General features: G+C 49.8%; 1 protein-coding gene across 1 annotated transcript; it reads left to right on the plus strand.

Annotated features, from left to right (window-relative positions):
* The first annotated feature begins 1535 nt into the window (after positions 1–1535).
* PSTPIP2 (proline-serine-threonine phosphatase interacting protein 2) lies at positions 1536–22965 on the plus strand. Its single transcript, XM_054809192.1, has 15 exons — positions 1536–1629; positions 10204–10304; positions 12527–12604; positions 13557–13591; positions 15000–15106; positions 15815–15877; positions 16328–16426; positions 16596–16641; positions 17016–17095; positions 18651–18749; positions 19240–19336; positions 19658–19739; positions 20805–20839; positions 21345–21402; positions 21585–22965. Exons 1-14 carry the CDS (start codon positions 1597–1599, stop codon positions 21392–21394), a joined length of 1005 nt encoding a protein of 334 aa, XP_054665167.1. The 5' UTR covers positions 1536–1596; the 3' UTR covers positions 21395–21402; positions 21585–22965.
* The last annotated feature ends 958 nt before the right edge of the window (positions 22966–23923 follow it).

Genomic DNA, 23923 nt, shown 5'->3' on the forward strand with positions numbered 1-23923 from the left:
GGGGCAGTGGGTATGATTCAGGCTTTCCAGCACACGTCTGCTTCCACCTTTTCTAAGAACGGCTCTGAGGTTGCTCACCCAGTGTCTCATCCCAGGCCACGTCCCCATTTCAACTGAGGACAGGAACGGGACATGGATGGTGAAACCATCCCAGAACACTCCAGCAACCTCTGGCCAAGCCAGGTGGAGAAGGCACTGCAGGTCGTGTGGGCTCTGCTCTGTGTTTCCTCCTTGAAACCACGTGGGTCACTCAGGTTTGGCTGTCACTAGTAGGTTTCTCCCCATGGTCCAGCGATACCACGCCTCACCTCCCCACTGATCTCATCCATCTGCAGCAGTGTGCCCTGGCCCCCTCAACCCACGGAGAGCTAGGAGCGCACAGCAAAGCTCCACACCGTGAGTGGGGTGGATGCATGTATTGGGTTTGTGTGGCAAGGTTTTGGTAACGGGGGCTACAGGGTGGCTTCTGTGAGAGGCTGCTAGAAGCTCCCCCGTGTCCAACAGAGCCAATGCCAGCCGGCTCCAAGATGGACCCACTGCTGGCCAAGGCCGAGCCCATCAGTGACAGTGGTGGTGCCTTGGCTAACAGAGCTAAGAAGGAAAAAAAAACCCCTAGCTGGAGTTTTTGCAGCTGGAGTGAGAAGATGTAAGAAACAATTCTGCAGACACCAAGGTCAGTGCAGAAGGAGGGGGAGGAGGTGCTCCAGGTGCTGGAGCAGAGATCCCCCTGCAGCCCATGGTGAAGACCATGGTGAGGCAGGCTGTCCCCCTGCAGCCCATGGAGGAAGGATGGTGGGGAGCAGAGATTCCACCTGCAGCCCATGGAGGACCCCATGCCGGAGCAGATGGAGGCACCTGAAGGAGGCTGTGACCCTGTGGGAAGCCCACACTGGAGCAGGCTCCTGGCAGGACCTGTGGCCCCATGGAGAGAGGAGCCCACGGCAGAGCAGGTTTGCTGGCAGGACTTGTGACCCCGTGGGGGACCCACGCTGGAGCAGTTGGTGAAGAACTGCAGCCTGTGGGAAGGACTCATGTTGGAGAAGTTCATGGAGGACTGTCTCTCGTGGGAGGGACGCCAGGCTGGAGCAGGGGCAGAGTGTGAGGAGTCCTCCCCCTGAGGATGAAGGAGCGGCAGAGACACCGTGTGATGAACTGACCGCAACCCCCATTCCCCGTCCCCCTGTGCTGCTGGGGGGGAGGAGGGAGAGAAATGGGGAGTGAAGGTGGGCCTGGGAAGAAGGGAGGGGTGGGGGGAGGTGTTTTAGGATTTGATTTGATTTCTCATTGCTCTACTCTGTTTTTTTGGTAATAAATGGGATTAATTTTTTCTAAGTCGAGTCCGTTTTGCCCGTGACAGGAATTGCTGAACGACCTCTCCCTGTCCTTACCCCGACGCAGGACCCTCTCGTTACACTTTCCCTCCCCCGCCCAGCTAAGGCAGGGCAGCGGCAGAGCGGCCCAGGGGGCACCTGGCCGTGCTGTTTGGGGGGGCTGGGTGGGGACACCGCGCCGCGGGGTGGAACCGACAGGCGGGGCGGGGCGTCGCCGGGAGCGGCGGCTGCTGCAGCGGAGCGCGGAGACGGCGGCGGCGGCAGGATGCGGGAGTCACGGTTCAGGGACCACTTCTGGGTGAGCGGGGGCACGGAAGACCGGGGGGAACGGGGTAGGACCCAGCCGGAGCCGGGGCGGGGGGGGTCACAGCTGGAGGCGGGGGATCAGAGCTGGGTCGGGAGCGTGGGGGGGGGTTGTCACCCGTGTCTGGTCAGGGTTGGCTCCAAAGCCGCTTTCGTGGTCCTGGTGCCTTTGCTGAAGGCTCTGAGCATCCCCTGGCAGGCACTGCCCGTCCACGCGTGTCCTGAGAGCCGTGGATTTGCAGCCTGCCCCACGCAGCCGAAATACCCCCAGGCGAGCGGCTGCCGCCGTGCTGGAGGAAGTCAGTGCGGGGCTGACGGTTTAGATAATGCTAATTAGCCACTGATGAACTCCTTGGAGACCATGGCCGAAAAGGGTCCTGTGGTGTCAAGCTAATCCCGGACTAGGAGCCAGTTGGTCTGTGTGCGGCTGCCAAGCTGTGGAGGAAAACCCGCGGTTCGGGGAAAGCCGCAATTAAATCTTTTGAGTCTGAACTGTGCTTTTGGGAATGGAGAAGTGCTGAATAGCCACTTATCTGCTGCAGGGCATCGGTGCTGTGGCTGCTCAGTTCCTTTTGGTGTGCAGGCCTTTGTTCCAGGTACTGCCAACCAGAAAATAAATTACAAAATTTTGTCTTTTGGGGCTGAAAATCCCCGTCTGTGAATGGCACTGAGCCCAGATGATGCTTGGGAAACAGCTCCTGTCTTGCAGGATGGGGGGAAGGTGCGTGGGCCCGGTGGGTATTTGTTATTTATAGTTACTGGGAGAAGGTAGGACATTGTGTATGTGCTTTTTAACTGGCCAGAAATAGGAAATAAGTTCATCTTGTATTCAAGCTCTTTTTACATTACAGGGGTAGTACATTATAGAGCTCCAGGTCTGGGGCTCTTGCGTGTTGTGGAATGAGAGGGGTAAGTGCAGAGCACCAGGCTCCCCCAGCATCATTAACGTGTTATCTGGCATAGCACCGTCAAATATGTAAATCCTACATAGGTATCAAACCTGGCTTGGAAAATAAAGCCAGCTTTGCATGTGGCAGCTGTTCGTTGCCCAGAAAGCTCCGTGGTGCTTCCTTTGCTTTGCAAATGTGCAGGAGGGATGCGAGGGTGGTGGCAGCATCCCCCAGGCTGCGGGGGCAATAGCTGTGCTGCCAGAAGAGCCGAGTAGACATGGTTTGTTGTGCTTCAGTGGCACATTGGATTGAAGAAGAGGTCCTCAACGCAAGGTTGGCTTTGGCTGGTGCTGCCCAGTTTGCTCTGCTGCAGCATGGTGCTTTTTGAAAGAGGATCCTGGAGGAGGGGGCTCGGTGGGAGAAGATACAGCGGTAGGAGCAGCCCCGAGGCGAGGAGGAGCTGGGCATTGCATCCTGCTCACTCCTGCCTGACCCCCTGTACTGCAAACACGGTTATTTACTGAATAATCCCTTGTTCTTGCTGAGCCCAAACTATTGGCACTGCCAGGGATTTTGCTTGGCTTTTTCCTTTCCGAAGCCTGTGTGCTTCCCCTCCTGACCGAGGGGCAGGCAGCTGGGGCGGAGGTTGGATGGGAACGTGATGGACGTGACTCAGTGGAGAGATCGAGGCCCTTGCTGCGTTTGGCCCATGGAAAAGGCAGGTACCACCCCAGGCAGTCTCCACGCCACGTACCGGTGACTGTGCATCAGCTGCGAGGGCTGGGGAGGGAAGGGGGAAACGAGAGACGGGCCGAAGAAAACCAAATTTAGGCAAGGTGTGGAGGGCTGCTCATCCAGCTTTGGTTTGCTGTTAAGTGCTGTGAAAGAGTGCAAACTTCCTCCTGTCATTTTTCCTTTTAAATTACTTTGCTTAAACCAAAAAGGGAAGAACTCTACTTTGGCAAAGCAAGTGATTTTGCAGGGGCCACAACAGCCCGATGGGAAGAGGGAGATTTTGGGAGGGCTTCAGGGGAGGGATGCTGCAATGGATGTGACAAAGTGTAAAAAATAACCACCTCCCAAAAGAGCTGAGCTATTTTTGGTATCGCAACTTTCAGCTTTGAAAAGTGTCTGGTTTTGAACGGTGACCACTGAATTTCTTTGTGGGGACGAGCTGTACGCCCCCCTGCTCTGCTGGGGCAGCAGGGCTGTGCCTCAAGCCTCATCTGGGGACTGAATTAGCTTTAAACCCCGGCAGTTCAGGTTTCTCTGGTGGAGTACTGTGTCTGTCTTTTCCTGCACTGGAACCTCATCCTTGCTGAAGTTCATGGTGTGACGCTCATGATGCGCTGCCTTGGGACAGCACAGTGAGACTGCTCTTTGCCTTTGAGTTTGCTCACCCTCTTCAGTCTCAGCACAAGATAATAAATTACTTTAAATAAACGGGTTTGCTTTTTTGCATCCTACGGAGCTCCTGCTCACCTGGGGTCCGGAGATGCCTAAAGCTGAATGTAAGGGCAGGGAGGACCTTGAACTAGCATTGCCTTGAACATCCCCGCTCGCATGATGTTCCTTCGCACAGGTAGTGCTGCCTGTAGCTGCCTGCAGCAATAAAAATATGCCAAAGACCATGTTTATTTCCTCTTTCCCTGCCTGTAGCAATTACTGCGAATTGAGCAAGTGTGGGGTTTTGTTTTAATTTGTTTTTGCAACCTGCTGTTCTTCCTTCACGCTATGATGTCTCTTCTTTCACTTTAATAATTTTCTTGGTACGTTCCTGGTTCTCCCCAAGCCTCTTCTTGCTGACTATTTCGGGTAACCCAACAGCAAAGCTTTGGGTCTCATCATTTGGTCCTGTAAAACTACGTGGGAAAAACAGAAATTATGATAATGCTAAAAAAACATGTTAAGTCTGATCTATTGGCTAACAGCTTGCAACTAGGAGAGTGGATTTTTGGTCATTTTACTTTTCATGAGACAAAACCAATGCTCTGTGCTCTGCAGTGTATTGCAGGGTCCATTAAAAAGAAACATTTGGTAAAACATTAAAAAAATAAACAAATAATGCTGAAGACTGAGACCTGCTGACTCTCACCCAGGTTGGTCCGGTCAAGCAATTTTTGAAAATAAGACTTGAGTATCTACATCTTTTAGGTACTCCCAAATATTTATTTTTCAAGCCAAAGAAAAGCAATGCTGCTAAAACAATCCATGGCTCAGGCAAGTCATCTGCAGTAAAAGCTGCACTGGCATATTTAATTTCCTAATGAAACACGTGGAAAAGTGTCTGAAAACATGTATTCCACACCTCCCCGAACACACAGGAAAGAGCTATTGCATCTCCTTTTGCAGTGGGAAAAACAAAGAGTGGGGGGAAAGAAATGCTTTGCCCCTCTCTGCAGAGCAAGGGAGCGCCAGTGTCTGCAAAAGGAACCTGCTACCATGGGTTATGGATGGTATTTTGTCAGGGTTGTGACCAGCTCTATTTCTTCTTCATTGCCAAGATTTTTGTTTAGCTCCATGTACCTGGCCAGGGATAAACTCCCTTTTTTCTTTATCTGCGGGGACTTTTTTTCTCCCGACAGCGGGGACTGCCAGCTCCAGGCTCCTGGGTTCATTACCCAGCTGCTGAGTAGCGATGTGACGCTGGCTGGGACGTTTCACTTCCCCTTAGCCCTGCGTGTCCTTCTCTAAATGGACACTGGCTCGGCAGAGTTTATCGGCAGCGTTATGAAATCCTCAGGTCGTTGTTTGAAGGGAACAAGGTGGGGTTTGCGGGCAGAAGTAATTGCATCTGAGATGGGATGGTGCATTTGCTGTCTACGTCTCTGGGATGAGCAGGGTGGATGTGTTGGCATCAAATGGAAAATTATTAATCAAAAAGCTGCTTTTCGCAGGATGCCGTTCTCATGTGGGTGGATTTGCAGTGAGTCCTTTTCCTCCCTGTGATGAGTTTTGTCTGTCCTGTTGTACCCTCCTGGTTGTGGGATGGGGAGGAACTGCTGCCTCTTGCAGCATCTCCAGCTCCCCTCACCACGGTCCCTGCAGGCACCAGCACAAGCGTTTTTCTTGGTGTCAGTAACCTCTGCAGGACCCTGAGTGATTCTGAGGCGAGCAAGAATAGCACAGCCATTTATTGTTGCACGGTGTCTGTGACTACTAAAAGAGACATCCAGCTTCTGCCGTGTTTCTCTGAGCAGAAAACGTTGACGAGAGATACTAAGAGCTCTGCATAAAGATCTTTCAAGCAATGGTGTGTGAGTGGTGCAGTGCCCCAAACCTTTCATTTTTGAGAAGGTTGGGACAGACTGCTTGAGGGTAGGAAGGTTCTGCAGAGAGATTTGGACAGGTTGGATCAATGGGCCGAGGCCAACTGTATGAGGTTCAGCAAGGCCCAGTACTGGGTCCTGCACTTCGGTCACCACAACCCCAGGCAACGCTACAGGCTTGGGGCAGAGTGGCTGGAAAGCTGCCTGGCAGAAAAGGACCTGGGGGTGTTGGTCGACAGCCGGCTGAACATGAGCCAGCAGTGTGCCCAGGTGGCCAAGGTGGCCAACAGCATCCTGGCTGGTATCAGGAATGGTGTGGCCAGCAGGACCAGGGCAGTGATCGTCCCCCTGTGCTCGGCACTGGTGAGGCCACACCTCGAGTGCTGGGTTCAGTTTTGGGCCCCTCGCTCCAAAAAGGCCATTGAGGTGCTGGAGCGTGTCCAGAGAAGAGCAACAGAGTGGTGCAGGGTCTGGAGCACAAGTGTGATGAGGAGCGGCTGAGGGAACTGGGGGTGTTGAGCCTGGAGAAGAGGAGGCTGAGGGGAGACCTGATGGCTCTCTACAGCTCCCTGACAGGAGGGTGTAGCCATGCGGGTGTCGATCTCTTCTCCCAAGGAACAAGTGACAGGACAAGAGGAGGTGGTCTCAAGTTGTGCCAGGGGAGGTTTAGATTGGAAATGAGGAAAAATTTCTTCACCAAAAGCGTTGTGAGGCAGTGGAACAGGCTGCCCAGAGAGGTGGTGGAGTGACCATCCCTGGAGGTATTTAAAAGACGTGTAGATGTGGTGCTTAGGGACGTGGTTTAGTGGTGGACTCGGCAGATGTTGCTAGATTAATGGTTGGACTTGATGATCTTAAGGGTCTTTTCCAGTCTAAATGATTCCATGATTATCCCATGCCATTGGCTTTGTAGGGGGTGTGTCTGGAGGGTATTTTCCATGTGAAGTGGGGTAGAAGATGGAAACGTCAAGCTCAGCAGCTTTCCTTTCAGCTGCAAATCACAAAAGGTCATAACGTGACTTCTGATCCCCACTAGAGCATTTTGGCCCTGCTTTTGGCTAAAAGCGCAAACAAACCCAAAGCATCACAACAAGCACACAAATTCCTTCTGCTCAGTGAGTCCATCAGGAGGATGGCACAAACCCGGGCAGCGGGTTGGGAAGGGGGGGCATGTCCTGCTGAGCCCTGTGGGCTCGAGAAACATCAGCTGCTGCTTTGTCACCTCGAAATCATCTGTTTGTAGTTTCCATGGACTGTCCTCTAAATAGCACGTAGGGTCAGAGCTCTGCCAAGCGGGCAGGATCAGGACAGCCACGTGCTGCAAGGCGGGAGGAGAGATGCTCGTCCCACCGCATCCCTCTGGTTGGCGGGGGCTTGGTGCAACTCCTCATCCTCCATACCTGTCTTTGGCGTAGTTTACTATGTCTTTAAGTCTTGTCCTGTGCGCCCGCAGCTCTGTCCTTCCGTGTTGCCCTTCCTCTTTCATTGCTCCCTGCAAGCCCTGTCTTAGGGACATCCCATGGGCAATCACACTGGTCCTTTTAATTCTTTCTGTGCCAACATCTGCCCAGAAGGGTGTTGCGAAGGCTGGTTTTACGACATACAACCCTGCTCAGCTTCTTCTGGGCCAGGAGCTCCTCCTGCCTGGAAGCAGCTCTTTTGGAAACCTCTACCATCTCTGTTACCTCCTGTGTTTCGTATAGCACCTTACACTGTGAGGTCTAGTCCAGCCTTGGGCACTTAGGAAATGCATATGTGCTGGAATTAAATCCTTCTACTGGAGGAGGAAGAGCGATAAAATAAAGAGCTTAATGCACATTTTTGGTGGATGCTCCCAATTTTTCCCCTGGCACTGTGGCTTGGTGCAGTGAGCCCAGGTGTCCCAGGCAGCAGAGCAGGATGCAGGAGCCTTCGGGTGCCCCCTGACATGCAGTGATGTGGGTCTGACTGCTCTGTCCTACCCGGGTTTGCAGGAACTCACAGTTGTTCTCCGCATTCATTTTATTTCCTTTAAAACCAGGGATAGGAAGTCAAGTTAGGATGTTCCTGCGGTTTGCAACCGTCGTGACGACCGACGGATGTTCCTTTTTCACAGACCCAGTTAGCAAAGACGCAACACAAACTGAGAACTGGTTGTGAGTTTATCAGTAATAAGCCCATTTTTGGAGGCACGTTTGTGCTTTGTAAAGAAACAGAAACTGTTTTGGTTTCTGCGAAGGTCCTGCTCCGCAGTCCTCTCTTCCCGTGCGTGCCACGGACGGAGCAAAACTGATCTGGTATACCTGCGGATTTCTTGCAGGTCCCACTCCACCAGATCTCTGCTTCACTTCTTGCTTTCTGGCCAGTGACATTCAAGTCCTTGACTCCTTAGGGAAGTCCACATAATTAAATTCTTTATCACAAATACCAGCCCTGTTCTTCCTCATTTCTTGCACCAGGTACAAACTCCTGAGAAGTCTCCCCTTCTGCTGCCCACACTTTCACACCAGCTTTCTGTGTACTCTTATCCTGGCTTTGAACCATTTCCTAAATCTCTCCATTCTGCCATTATTCCTTTTCAAGTTTCTTAATAACTGTTTGTGGCTTTTGCTTCCGTTCCCTGAGTTTCATATCAGCTCCTACTGTTGTTTCCTTTCTGCAGCCTCTTTCTTTATATTTTTTGCTCCCATATGTTGCTCTTCTATGCAATACCGACTGGTCCTCTTTGCAGAAGACCACAGGTAGCACCTTCTGCTCAGCTCCCTGCACCTGCTTCCGGCTTTTTCTAGAGGAGGAGAGCTCATGGTCAGAGCACCTCTTTGTATTATCACAGCACTTAGGAGCCTGACTCTTGGCCCAAGTCTCCAGGGTGGTAAATCCTCAACAGTCATAGGGCAAAAATCCATTTTTTTGTCCTAAGGTGCTTCCAGGTATGGGTATGGGGAAAGAATGGGGTAGAATTAGTCAACCTTCATCCTAACCTACATCATTATTGCATGTATCTTTCTTTTTCTTTTTTTTTTTTTTTAATAAGCTTCAGTACAATATATATTTTTAAGAAGTAATGTGAAGGAAAGCACTGATCCTTCAGAAGTCTGTGGGAAGTGTGAGCAGCACCGTGGGGCTGAGAGCCCTGGGTTGGAAGATGGGACTTGGCTCTATGGTTGGAGGCAGGACCTCTCCATGGCTGTGATGTTTTGTGGGGAATGAAGAAGCTAGCCCTGTGTGGTGGGTTGGAGATAGAGCAATGGTGGAGGAGGACCTGGTACTTAGGGAAATTATCTTTGCAGTGGTGTTTTGAATTGATGTGTTGCTTTTTGCAAGGCCAAAGAGAAGGCTGTTCCAACAGCGGTCATTGGGTGCATCCATACATTACTGTGAGGGCAGCGAGAGAAGCCCGTAGCTCAGTGATCCTGTGCAGAAAGATCTGATAAATTCACCTCCAGCCCAGATGTAGGCTCCTGCAGCCAGATGTGAGTGTGATGCCCAGAACAGTGCAGGCCAATGCTAACTGAGATCCGTCTCCATGTCTGCAGAAACTGGGAGGAGCAGTAGTAAGATGGGCTCTATCTGGAGACTTGGAGGGTTTTTAGTGTTTGATTTCATTAAGTTGTCATTAAGCCTGACAGCTAGGCTCCTACAAGGAGATGCTGTGTGCTGTGGGCCCAGCTGTGCTTAGGCCAGAGGGGAGCAATAGGATGTTGTAGGACTGAAGTCTTCTGTTTTCTAAAAGTCATAGAAAACATAGAAATCACAGAATGGTTTAGGTTGGAAGGGACCTTAAAGCCCATCTAGTTCCAACCCCCTGCCATGGGCAGGGACACCCTCCACTAGACCAAGTTGCCCAAAGCCCCATCCAACCTGGCCTTCAACACTTCCAGGGATCCAGGGTCAGCCACAGCTTCTCTGGGCAACCTGTGCTAGTGCCTCACCACTCTCACAGTAAAGAATTTCTTTCTAACATCTAATCTAAACCAATCCTCCTTCAGCTTAAACCCATTACCCCTTGTCCTGTCACTACACTCCCTGATAAACAGTCCCTCTCCAGCTTTCCTGTAGGCCCTTCAGGTACTGGGAAGCCACAATTAGATCTCCCTGGAGCTGCCTTTTCTCCAGGCTGAACAACCCCAACTCTTTCAGCCTGTCCTCATAGCAGAGGTGCTCCAGCCCTCTGATCAGCTTTGTGGCCTCCTCTGGATTTGCTCCAACAGCTTCATGTCCTTCAAGTCATGAAAGTGCCTTGTCCCAAATTTCCGCCACCATTGTCACTCTGGAGCCTCTCCCACTCCTAAGAAGAACAGATCTTATTTCATAAAGAGACACTTTCACACTTGCTCCCAGCTGAGCCATCGCTCGTGCAAATGCCGCTGGAGGTGGCAGTGGCCATGGACTGCACTGACCAGGATGTGACTCCTGTTCTTGTGTTTTCAGAGTACGGATCTGACGAGCACAGTGGGCTATGACAGCATCATTCAACATCTGAATGACGGCAGGAAGAACTGCAAAGAGTTTGAAGACTTTTTGAAGGAAAGGTATGGAGCTGCCTCTGAAAATGGGTGGGGTTGAACCTGGGAAGTGTGGCACTACTTCTACTCCTTGTATTCCCAGTTTGGTTTCTGTCGCATTTAACTGTCCGCTCTGTTAAAACACCTTTGATTTTTGACTGATGAAGAACTTGTTTTCTTACGCTGTCCTTTCCTTGCGTGGCTGGTGCTATGGTATGAAGTCCATGCCCAGGAATCCTCAGCTGTGAGGCAGCAAGGGTGCCCAGGGCTTGATGCTCACACTTTGAACTGTCTGTTAAAAAGAAAGAGGAATCAGGAGCAGTTTAATAATTCAGTCTTACATGTTGGCAGACGTCTGTACTGATGTGTTTGCAGCTGTTGGTGGCCTGCCCAGGCCACATGCCCTCCCATGAAGTTCACCTTGCAGTTCAGCTTGCAGATCAGGTGAGGACCTTGGCACAGGAGAGGCATGACTTTGTCCTGAATTTGCCTTTGTGGATTATGGACAGCCCACAGATTTTATGTTAAAAAGAAGTACTAGCATTAGGTAGTGCATTTATTAATCAGAGGATATGACCTAAGTTGAGGTTCTGTGGCTACAAAGGCACAGCTGAGATAGTCTGGCCGTGTATTTTGACTTCGTGGTTGACCTGGTTAGCAGTGGCTAAATGTGAAGGGTGTTGTAGAACAACACTGAATTAATGTAATTTTGGTATTGAGAAATGAAGAAGACAAACCTCTGAATACAAGACTTGGTACAAAACAGCCTGGAACAAATGTAATGGGGATGAAGAGAAGGAGAACTTAGAGTTAAAAGTGTCTAATGCACCTACATCTGTCTTGGCTGTAATTCCATGTTCCAGGAAAATTTGGGCTTTCCAGCTGCTCAAGGAACCATCCACTGAACCCTGAGAGCTGTCCCACTCAGCTATGACAACAGAGAGAGTGCAAAAAGCCTCTTCCACACCCTGTGCCCCGTTCCTCTTTGCTGTTGAAGAAGGTGTAGGTTCCCACTGATGTGTCTAGGCACGAGGAGATTAGAAGCTGGACGTGGACTTGCTACTGCCACCCCTCTCTGAACATGGCCCAGTTCTCCATGTACAGCACAGCTGTTACATGGTCCCAGCCATGGAGAACATGCCTGTTGGATTTGATGCTTTGTCTGAAAAGGAAGTTCATGGTAATATTGTTAGACAGACCAAAAAAAATCAATTTATAATATTTTTTCCATTTCCCTATAAGATTTGGAGTTTTGAAAGAGTTAAGTTAGGTGAACCCCACTGCCAAACTCTAGAAATCAACGACATAGGCATCTGCATCTGCATTCGAGCTACAGGCATTTTAGAAAGGTATTTATTTTATCCAGTAGACCTTCTAATGCAAGCCTCTAGCAGTACTTGTTTTTCTCCACTGACTCCAGACCGCTAGGGTGGCTTGCCTAGGTGGAGATACATACATTTGACCAAGCAAGTCCAGCCCTGATTGTCTATACAGATTACAAAGAAACTGCAGAAAGCTGGTTGTTCTTAGATGGCAACACATTGGCTTTCTTCCCCGCTGCCTCTCTTTCTTCCAAGAGAGGAGAACAATACGATCTCTCAAAGGTATTTTTTATGTTACCTCACAAGATGTGGCCTCTTCTCCCTTAGGTTCCCCCTAAGGACCAGAGGTAAGCAGGAGAGAGTACCTATTGCCTGATTTTAAAAAGTTCTGAAGAGCTGAAATGGCCCAGCTGAGCTTTGGGGTGCATGTGTGGTGGCTGAGTGGTCTTTGAGGTGCCTAGTCCGTTCTCTCACATTTGGTTTAAGTCAGCCAAATCAGATTCAGAAGTACTTTGTGTGGATGTACTGATGATGCTGATGGCTGAGATGTAGAAAATGTGTGATTACACCAGCCTTGTTCTCACAGGAAACTGAGATGAAAACTACTCAGGTGACTTACTTGGCTGCATCTAGCCACCAGCTGTGCTGGCTGCTTAGTCCTCCATCTCCTGTGGAGGTGGTCCTTGCACTCATATGCCATGGGAGATGGGGAGAGCCCATCGGGACCACAGACACAGCAAAACAACGTGTTTTCAGTAGAAAGGCTGTTCGGTAACTGCAAACGGCAGTCTTTCTTCAGCCAACTGTCCACAGTTGGTTTGCAGAAGGTCAGAAGATAGGATGTTAAGAGCGGGTCTTGGCCTCTGGTGCAAACAAGTATCAGTTTCTGAAATTAGAACTTCCTCTCATTTCCTTTTTCCTCAACAGGGCAATTATAGAAGAAAAATATGGCAAAGAGCTCATTAACTTGTCGAAGAAGAAGCCCTGTGGGCAGACGGAGCTGAAGTAAGTGCACAGTCCTGCATGTGTTTTGCTTTTATGGGTGTCCTTGCTTGGAGAAACAAAGGAGGAGGAGAAGGAAGGAGGCTGTGAAAGACAAAACAGTGTTGAAATGTGATTGGGATGTTACCAGAATATGATATGAAATCGGTCTTGCAAATGGACAGTGCACATTTGGGTTGGCCTTTGCCAATAATTGAGTTGGACACCTCGGAGTCCCCACAGCTATAGACTAACCAAAGCATCGTAGGCACTCAGGCAAGATGTGGGCTGGTGGTTCAGCAGAGGGCTGAAGATCATGACACCTTGGGTTCACTCTTGACTGGTTTTGTGACCAGAGGGAAGTACCGGTACTTCCTTGACTCAAACCATGCAAATTGTCAAAGCCCAGCATGTTACCACCCTGTAGGGGTGCTGCAGCCACTGTGGTTGGCTCCATGAATGGGTCTCCATTTCCGCAGTGACCCACGGCACCTTCTGCTTCCTGCTTTGTTTCTATACTTTATACATGTCTGGTCTGATATTCTCTGATCGTTTATTTGCAGTTTTATATTGAGGTGTCACATAAAATGTTTCTGAAATCTTTATTGTACAATATTAACAGGGAGAAAAGTTGCCCACGTTTCCATCCATTGGCCAATGCACCATGTAGAGGGTGTTCATATGCCCCAAATGATACTTTTAGGAAGTTGTTTGAAACATTTGTCATGAAAGTCAGGATTTTTAATAGCATCCAGTGTTCAGAAAGATGTAAAGTAGATCTCAAACCAAGTGAGCTCTGTTATACTCAACAAGAGGGAAAAAGCTGGAGGTATAAAGAGGGTAAATAAACCCGCTTCGAGCTGCTTTGGCCGGCATCGAGTGAGGGACTTGCTATCTGTTTTGGGAGAGGTGCTCTGCTGATGCCTGTGCCTGGCTGTGCTTTCCCAGTTTTTAATGCCCTGCATGTGTTTTTCAGCACGCTGAAGAGATCCCTGGATGTTTTCAAGCAACGTAAGTGATTCTTTGTGTTTGTCAGGACACTTGGCAGTGCCAAAGCCTGCAGGCAACTGCTTGGGAAGAAAATAGCAGAGAAACCTCTAAACCTGTGCGATGCTGGGGTCAGGCATAGGCTGTCCTCCTGGCCTGGCTCATCTCAGTGCATCGGGTTCGGGACCAAGTGCTCCAGAGCATGGGTGGGAGAGGCCACCCACAGAGCATCCTTTTGGGGATCTCTTGGGCTTTTGGGGCTGGCTGCAGCTCAGAGGTGGTGCTTGTGTTGTACATCAGAAGCTGTGTGTGGGAACTTTGTCTGGTTTGTTGGACTGGCTCGCCTTGCCGTCTTCACATACATATGCAGTAATTAGCACCTTGAATACTGTGTTCAGTTTTGGGCCCCTCACTACAAGAAGGACATTGACGTGCTGGAGCATGTCCAGAGAAGAGCAATGAAGCTGGTGAAGGCTCTAGAGAACAAGTCTTATGAGGAGCCACTGGTAGCAAGTGATAGGACGAGAGGAAATGGCCTCAAGTTGCACCACGGGAGGTTTAGATTGGATATTAAGAAAAATTTCTTCACCGAAAGTGAAGAGTCATTGGAACTGGTTGCCCAGGGGCATTTAAAAGTATTTAAAAGATGGCTAGAGGTGGCACTTGGGGACATGGTTTAGTGGTGGGCTTAGCAGTGCTAGGTTTACAGTTGGACGTGATGATCTTAAAGGTCTTTTGTAAATGATTCTATGATTCTAGTCGGACCATCTAAAAGATGATGCTTTGGCCACCTTACATCATCCCTTCATTGTGTCACAGCCCACCAGGGTACAGGCAGCCAGCATCCATACCTCGAGGGCTAGCACTCTGCCTTCCTGAGTCCACCCTCCACCCCAGACGGGTTTGTCTCCTGCCCAGTACCATGGTGGACCTCCCTAACGAGGCTCTGCCCTCGCAGCAGCTGACTATTAATAGCTGCGGTCTTGAAACAGCTCTGGGGGTTGAACTGTGAGCTACAGTTTGCTTTAGCTCCCTTGATGAGCTTGCTGGGGTGGTGTTTCGCAGTATGGCTGCTCACCTTCAGCAAAGTGAGCCTGAGAATTTTGTAGCTTTAGTTTTTCTGTGCCCCAAGTTGGTTGTCTGCTAGCTTGGGGCAATGCTTCCTTCAGACAGCTGCTTCAGGGTGCGATGTGTTGAAACTTGCCTGAATTCATCTGGATGAGGTGGAGATGTGACCATGCTTGTTTGAATAACTTTTCTTGATATGAGTTTTCTTAAACTGAAGGGCAGGCTTCAAAAGTACTGCTGCTTTATATGTTTCTGGAAGGGGAAGTATGATGTGGAGTCAGTTTGATGTCAGCTACAATAGTTGACTTGAGCAACAGTCTTTTTAGGAATATGTACGCATTTTTAAAATTTTGTTTCTTTGCAGAGATGGACAATGTGGGACAAGGTCACATCCAGTTGGCACAAACCCTTCGGAAGGAAGCAAAGAAAATGGAGGACTTCAGGGAAAAGCAAAAACAGCATCGGAAAAAGGTCAGGCGCTGCAGGAACACGCACCTTCGCTGCAGGGTGTTGATCCTGCCCCGGCAATGGGCTGCTCCCAGCTGGTGTCTCCTGCCATGCCCCAGTCCCCTCCGTGTCACTGGTGCCTGCTGCTGCTGGGAAGTCCTGAGCTCCTTCCTACGTGTTGCAACCACGTCGGTGAACTGTGCAGCAACCTCTGACTTCCTTCTTCTCACTGCCGCTTCTTGTCCTTTGGGTGCTTTTTGGGGCCAGCAATAGCAGGGGCTCAGCTCCAGGGATGCCAGCCTCAACCAGAGATGTTTTCAAAGTGTATATACATAATGCTGTATGATCCTCCAGGGTCTGCTAAAATGGGCAAGCTTTTTAACTTCTTCTGGCTTGAGATTCCTTTGTCTGGAAAATGAGGGAAAACTGCTAGAACCAGGGTCTGGTTTGGACCTAGTGGAGGGAAATGGGCTTCCCAATTTTGCCAGACCCTATGGAGATGATACAGTACTATATATTGCTAGGATTTCATTTGTAGAGCTCTTTTGGATACACAAGTGGAGGCTTAGATAGAAGCATAAAAGATGTTTTTTGTGAAGATGCTTTGGGTGGATAAAGGTCCTTAAACCCATCTCAGTGCGGTCTGTGCCTCTTCCTTTCCTAAGCCACGTAGTCCATCGTGGAGCTTCAGTGGTCAGTGACGTGCTGACTCTGGGTCTGTTGTCTTCACAGATAGAGCTGATAATGGAGGCAATTCACAAAAACAGGAATTTGCAGTACAAGAAGACCATGGAGGTAAAGCAAATATCCTGCTGTTTCTTGCCATATGGGTTAACGCTGCTAATTTGCACACACACAGTGCTGGGGCAGACCTAAATGTGAGGGTCTTCCTCCTCTGCTGCAACTCTCTACATTGTGTCTGCACAAGTGGTATGCAGGGTGTGCTCAGAAAAACTGAAGAGTACACCAGGGACATGGCTGGTGGTAGCCTTGCAAGTTGGATATGAGTTATTTAGATGCCATGGACTTGATTGCCATGAGCTTTTCATCCCAAACGAAGAGCAGCTTGTCTTGTGAGGTCGGTTTTGCCCAAGCAGAAAGGCATCCGGGACCTTGCATGCGGTCTCCTGCTCTGCTGGCAGCCTGTGCCCACCTCCTCACTCGTAGGCTGAGCCTCTCGCCTGAGCTGTATGTGCATCTCGTTGCTTGCTGACACGCTCCTGCCCTGTTTGGTGGCTCTCCTAGGCCAAGCGGCTCTACGAGCAGCGCTGCAGGGAGAAGGACGAGGCGGAACAGGCTGTGCACCGCAACGCAAACCTGGTGACACAGAAGCAGCAGGAGAAGGTATGGTGGTGGCCATGGGGCAGGAGAGAAAGGGGTGTCTCTTGCAGCTCTCCTGCCCCATGGCTCTTCTTCCAGCTCTGGGTTTTGGGGCGAGACGGGAGGGCTGCACTGCTGCCCGTGATGCACCAGGGCTCTCCTCTACCTTTCTTCTCTCTCCCATTTTTGGCAGCTGTTCCTGAAGCTGGCTCAGACGAAATCAGCTCTGGAGGACTCTGGTGAGCATGGAAAAGCAGCGTTTGGAGGGCGAGGGGAGCGTTTCACGGGGCAGGGGGTTGTGAAGCCATGGCATGGCTCTTGGTGAACTCCAGCTCTTGGGTCAGGTGCGGCTCCTCAGAAACACCTGCCCAAGATACTGGAGGTGGACACCTGCCCTGGAGAAGCATGCATGGCCCCACCAACGCTAGTCCCCCAGCACAACCCTCCGCCTTGCTGTGTGGCTCTGCATCCCCTTGCAGTGCCCACCCACAGACATTCCTGCTGCTTCTCCCTGACAGCCCAGCCATTTCAGGCTTCACATATTACCTTCTAGCAAAGGGTTTTGTTTTATTTAATTAATGTTAATCAGATGACAATGTGATTTCCCTCGCAGACAGGAGTTACCAGCAGAGCATTTCCACACTGGAGAAGATCCGGGAAGAATGGCAGACAGAGCACATCAAAGCTTGCGAGGTAAATGCCCCATAACGCCTTCACGTGGGAGCATGGTCCTCTGGATGTCCAACCCTTGCTGCGGGGGTTAGGGATGGTGCAGATTTGTCTTCTGCTCTGTATTCCCCTGGCAGTGAAGCAGCAGGATGTGTTGCAGCTAACCCTGCATGTTTCTCGCTTCTGGATTCAAGGTCCCAGTACTTCAAGGTGGTTTCCACTATTTTTTTATTTTTTTCTTCCACTGCCTTTTAAAATCAACAGAGTCAGTGCACTAAGTAGTGCTGGTTTTGCCCATTACCTGCAGCCATTGTCTTGAACAGTCACGGTCATGGTCACCTCTGCACATCTGGCAACTCGAGGCCAATATGTGCTACAGCTACCACACCACCCAGCAGACTCTGAAACTCTGAAAGACTTTAAATGGCCTTGCAGCAGAGGCTGGGGTGGGCTGGGGACACAGGCTGGGTGAAGCCATCCCCACACACCACGAGCCCTCTGCCTTGTATCTCATGGACCACGTGGTAGTGTGGGAACCCCTCTGAGCGGCTGTATCAGCCTAGAGCAGACTGCCTCATAGCGAAGTGGTTCCAGCACGTGCTGGGGAGGTCCAGAGCTGGTGGTGAGAGGACTGTGCAGCTCCTCTGCTGCTGACCTGTGTCTCGCACCTGCCTGTGATCTGTGACCACGAGATGGACAGGGACTGCAGAGATCCAGGTTTTATCCCAGGTCTGCTGCAAGCTTGCAAAAGGTCTTCCCATCCCCAGCCACGCCAATGCCTTCCCAAGCTATTTCTCCGCAGGCTTCTATTTTACTTTTTCCTTTTGAAATGGCATTTGCTGTCTGTTTTGTGTGGTGTGCATTGGTGTGTCAGTGCTGGGGTGATTCTGATGTCTGGGGTCTCCAAAAGCATCTGATGGCAGGGCGTGGGAAGCAGTAGTTTCAGTTCTGCAGATGGGTCACATGCAGGTTTTCCCCTTGGTGTGCTGCCAAGGTCATAACTGATAACAAGTGCATACGTACGCTTGGGATGAAAGTTTATCTTTCACAGAAATGCGTAAAGATATGTGAAATTGAGCTCTACCAGACTGCAGATTTCCAAAGACTTGGATTTAAACCTGCTTGGAAAAGGGCTGGGCAGGAAAGAGGGAGAAGACCGACTGGTCAATGCACCTCTGTTTTCATACCTCCCTAGTGCTTTTTTTATTGCTCCATACCTGTGGGAGGGAAGTGACCTGGGACCACAGGGCCATGGGGTACCTAGGGGATGTGCACTGCCTTTAGGAAGCTGGCTTGGTCTCCCCAAAGGTAGAGGTGTGCCGGGTGACCCCTTCCACACCAGTCCTGCAGACCTTCCTGAGCTTAACACTCATCTTTGAAATAACTGGTTGCATAGAGGGATGATTTCTCCTCTGGATGAGCTGGAGGACTCGTGGTTTCCATGTTTCCTACAGGAGACCACATCCTCGCTGAGGACAGTCATCTTCATAGTGGCACTTGGGGATGAGAAATGTTCAGGATAAAAGAGATTTGCTCTCATTGTAAAGATGCGAGGGCTGTTTTATCTGTGTCGTTTCAGTTCTTTGAGACTCAGGAGTGCGAGCGGATCAACTACTTCCGCAACGCCCTCTGGCTTCATGTCAACCAGCTCTCCCAGGACTGCGTCCAGAATGATGAGGTATATCACATGAAAATCTTCATTTTTGTGTTTGGAAAGCACTGAGCTCTGTTATGTCCGACTTAGGCTGTGGCCTTTGATCGGCCACCAGACACCAGCATGAGTGTGCAGGCAGAAGGTTTTGGCCAGAGCTCTTGCAGATGAGGTTTTCTCTGTGTTTCCCACATTTTTTGAGGGTGTTGAAACACTGGGCAGGTCGCCCAGAGAGGTGGTAGATGCCCCATCCCTGGAAACATTCCATTGCACGGGGCTCTGAGCAACCTGGTCTAGTGGAGCGTGACCCTGCCCATGGCAGGGGGGTTGGAACTAGATGGGCTTTAAAGGTCCCTTCCAACCCAAACCATTCTGTGATTTTATGATTCCCCTACCATTGGAGCTTGTGCCCTGGGTGAGCACTGGGCTTTCACCCCATGTGTGGTAAACGTTTGGAAAAAACCTCTTGTTTTTTGACCTGATGTATAGATGTATGCTTTTTACTTCCCTTTTGCAGAAATACGAGGAAATCCGCAAGAGTTTAGAAATGTGCAGCATTGAGAAGGATATTGATTTTTTTGTAAATTTACGCAAAACTGGAAGTTTGGCCCCAGGTAAGAGCTCAGTACAATCTCACAAAGTAGTGCTGACTTCCTTGTACTCCTCATGGAGCTGCTGCTCTGCTCAGCGTCAGTCTGGATGCAAAAACATTGATTTTGCAACATCCCTCCTTTCATTAACTAACTGGAATGCAGTACTAGTCTCTGCCACTTATCACCAGCGCCTGAAGATAATCTCCCCTTTCTGTAACTTTTAATTTCCTGATCAGGCATTTTCCCAGAGAGAGGAAAGACTTAGCAGCTCAATGTTGGTGTTGACAAGCAGTTTATTCTTATATCTTATTCTGTATTTTTACTGTTGTTAACTTTTCCTAGCTCCTGTTGTTTATGAAAACTACTATAATACACAGAGAAGTGCAACTCCTGTGAGAAGTCCGGTTCCTGTACCTATAGCGAGGTAAAGGACATAACATGTGCAGTTGCAATTGCTCTTGCAAGTGATGCTCTCTCCCACCCCCCAAAAAAAAAAAGTATATTTGTTGCTTTCAGTACGTTGGAGGCTTGACTTGGGAGTATTAGAGGACAATATTTCCTATGCTATGTGGTCCGTTGCTCTCCACAGCAGGAGTTGTGCCAATGTGCTGCCTATAATAAGCTCTTCAACGATCCCCTCAAGCCCAGTCAGAGGTTTTTGCTCCCCCTTTTGAGGTCATTTCTCCCTTCTCATGGGTGGGAATCTTATTCTGAAAGTGCTTGTGGTGAGGGTGTGCTCATTTTTTCCTTTGCCAAGCCTCTTCCTGAAGTCCTTTGCGTGGAGGTGGGGGGCTGTGGTGCTCAGACAGCAGAAAAGCAGGGCAGCCTAGGGAATACTGAATTTCATGTCTTGCTCCCTCTGGAAACTATCTGAGCTGCCTTTTAGAGCAGCGTTTGACACCAAAATGAAACCTTCTGGGCTTCCCTGTGTGGTTCTCCATGTGGTCTGCCTATCTGAGGAGAGATGGATCAGTTAAAAGCATGCGTGTGTAGAGGGAGGAGCAGCAGTGCTGAATTCACTCCTCCAGGAGCGAAGCTGGGCGGGGGAGCAGGGTGAAGGATGCTTCTGCTGGGAGGAAGATGAGGATTCAGAGCCAAAGACTCTTGCTAAAGATGAGTGTCCCACTTTGGCTGTCACATTGGGAGAGGAGTCACCTGCAATTATGGCTTACTGATGTCTCACTCTGGGCAGAGGCATGTAAAAAGGCATGCCCTGAGGCCCACTTGTGAATGTTTCCCCAACTGAGTGCTTTTTCGATACTTCTTCCTCTCCCCCACCATACTAGCTTCAATTCCCGTGTTTGCCAAGCAGGCCGCCAATGGTGAGCCCACCATGACATGCCTTGTTAGCAGGTCTCCATAAAGCCCAGGCTGGTCAGACCTCTTGTCCTCCCACCAGCTCTAGGAGGGCAGTTTGGGAATGCAGAGACAGGGCAATGGGAGTCCCGTAGCCACACAGATCCTCAGCTCTGTGTTTCCTTCTGTGCAGGAGGGGACCTCTACCCACGCCGACCAGCGCGCCAGGTGAGTTACTTGCTTTATGGGGTTTCTCACCCCACGGAGGATCTCTCTGCTCTTGCTCTTCCCCATCCGATGATAAGTTTTAGCTCTCTAAAGGGATCGATTTAGGTGAAGCTCCTGCTGTAAGTCAAGTCCCCACTGAAAGATCATGGGAGGTTGGGTGCTGACTTTGGAGGCAAGGTTTGACCCAGGAGAAGTTCTGATCAAAGCCCTGCGTGCAGGCATTTCTGAAGGATGTCTAAGCTTGGGATCCCACCAGTCTCTGCCTTTCTTTGCTTCAGCAGCACAAGCTATAGCATTCCCAGTGCCACTTCAGTGATGGGATAGTGCAGCAGGACTCGGTAAAATGAGGTCCTGCTTTGGCTTTTTGGCAAATCAAGTCATCTCTCTGAGCCTCATTCCCCCCTTATCACAGGTGGCCAGCGCGTGGTGTTTCTGTCCTGTGTAAAGTCTTGCAATGAGCACTTCCCATGAGCAGACCTGATGTTTTTTGTGCTCTGTGTTTCAGATGAGCCTGATTACGCCACAGTTGACAACTACAGCTTGATACATCACTAATAGTCACAGTAAGTACTTGCATTTGATGAAGAAAGGATTTAGTACGAGATGCAACTACACAGAGGAGGGACAGTGAAGTAAGAAAGGCCGCTGGTTAGGGATGACATTTTGAGGTGGTGATCATGTCAGCACTGCCATCACTTGTCTGAGCTGGAGCTGTGGTTTAGACGCTGTTCATCCTGTTCTGTAGGTTTTCCAGGCAGAAGACACTGTTGGTGTGGCCAGCGTGGCAGAAGTGGTGTTTCCAGTTATTCCCAGCCACACAGAGCTAAAGTGCTTCTCCGTTTTAAGAAAGTATTTGAGGAATCTGATAATTATTTGTACATTCAGATAGTGCCTGCTAAAAATCTGTGCCTTTGATCAGCAAACACCTTGGACAGATATCCCATCGTGACACTTGGGGGAAGAAAAGGAATATAAGCGATGGACCCAGACACAGGGGCGATCTGTGTCGGAAGTTTTTGATTTGAAGTTCTTCTGAAGTGCAGCTATCTGGGAGAGGCTGGAGCCTCCCTCTCTCCAGATAACTAAGAAGTCTATGTGCCAAGGGGAATGGTACGCGATGCTTTGGGTGCACTGGCTTATGTTCAGGGCACGTGTATCCCACACTGATCTCAGGTTACACTTTTGCCTGTTTCTAAAGTCTTTCATTAATGGGGATTAAACTTGTAATTTAGGCTTAATTTCAGTCATGTCTCTCAGGGAGCTAGCTTAGAGGAGCACCAACAGTTACACTGTGTATCTGGCTTAGCTGTAGATGTGCTTCAGGCTTAAGCGCCGATACCGGAAGCTGGTTTGCATCTTCCCTGGTGCAGCAGTCCACAGCGCAGCCACTAGTGAGAGGCTGTGCCACCACAAATGCTGGGAAGTCCCACGGGATCTGAAGGACATCAGTCAGCTCTTCCAACCACCTCTCCCATGAGGGGCTTGCATTTTTTTAGGTTCATGGTATAGCTTGTCCCTGATAGGCTCCCCATTTGATTAAGTTCTGGGAATCCCTAAACTGTGGACTCGTTCTGACTATGCACCAGTGGAAACAAACTTAGCTACTAACTTCGGGCTGGAGCCATGAAACTCGTTTTCTGACCAGGTCTCCTCAAAGTTTGTGCCCTTTTTGTTACTGTATATATGATTATGGCTTTGATTCAGAAGCTCATGCACCTCAGGGCTGCTGGTCTTTCTGAAGTCCCTGCGTGCAGTGTTGCTTAATAGCTCCTCAGTGCCTTATGACACTGGACACAGGACACGGGGACCAACACACATTTTAGTTGTCTAAACCTGGTGCCAGGTGACTAATTTTGTAGCAACAGGAGTTGCTGGTTGTATGATGTCCTTCAAGTTGAATCTGTGTGACTTCAGTGTGTGCCTAAGCCCACTGGTCCCAGGGCTTTTACTGTATTTCCTTGTGCAGAAAAGATCATGGTGAGCTTTAACATCTGTCCTGCTGCATTATAATGAACTGTGCGAAGTGCGCGTGTCAAGGAATCACTTGCCCTATTTTACTTCTGAAACACCAAGTGTACAATTATTCTTCTGAAAGAGCCTGCTGTAGTCTTAGTTCTTTAAATACATATTTTAAAAATAACAGTTTTGAGACTTGTGTGCTAGATGTGTGGTTTTTTCTTATGGTGTTATGTTCACTTTCTGTTGGGGCTGGTACACCTTCAAAGCACCCTGGGATGTTGGGGTGGTGGGAGTTGCCTCTCCTGGAAGGAAGCCCACATGAGCGTATCCTTGCTCAGCCTTCATTTCAGTAGTTGCTCGGTACCAAGACAGTCATGGGAGAGAATACACCAAGGCAGGCTGGCATGAGAACAAGTGATTAGCCATGAACTGCAGCCCACGTAGGGCTGTTTCACCTGGGAGACTATCTACTCTATAATACATTGCACGGTTTCTTTATTGGGGTTTTTCATCTGACTCAGAGATGGTGTTAGGCTTTTCTGGATGAGGAGGTCCCCACTGAGGCTGAAACTTGGCTTGCACAGAAGTAATCCCAAAATCGGGGTGCTGGTTCTGAACACACCAACTGTTGGAATAGACCTAAAGCCAAGCAAACCCTGGCTTGGAAGAGGAGTGTCGAGACACAGAACTACTGGGAAGTAAGTCTGTGTGCCCACAAGTGCTGAAATGGCTTTTTATATTTATCTTCAGTAAGTTGCCTTGCCTGGTTGTCTTCCAAGTGGTGCACAAGACTTTGACAGGCTGGAGAGGTGGGCCTGTGCAAACCACATGAAGTTCAACAAGGCCAAGTGCAAGGTCCTGCGTGTGGGTCGGGGCAATCCCAAGCACAACTACAGGCTGGGCAGGGAATGGATTGAAAGAAGGCATGAGAAGAAGGACTTGGGGGTGTTGATTGATGAGAAGCTCAGTATGAGCCGGCAGTGTGCGCTTGCAGCCCAGAAAGCCAACCATGTCCTGGGCTGCATCAAAAGAGGTGTGACCAGCAGGTCGAGGGAGGTGATCCTGCCCCTCTGCTTCGCTCTGGTGAGACCCAACCTGGAGTACTGCGTCCAGCTCTGGGGTCCC

Source organism: Grus americana, chromosome Z, assembly GCF_028858705.1.
Source record: "Grus americana isolate bGruAme1 chromosome Z, bGruAme1.mat, whole genome shotgun sequence".
NCBI lineage: Eukaryota > Metazoa > Chordata > Aves > Gruiformes > Gruidae > Grus > Grus americana.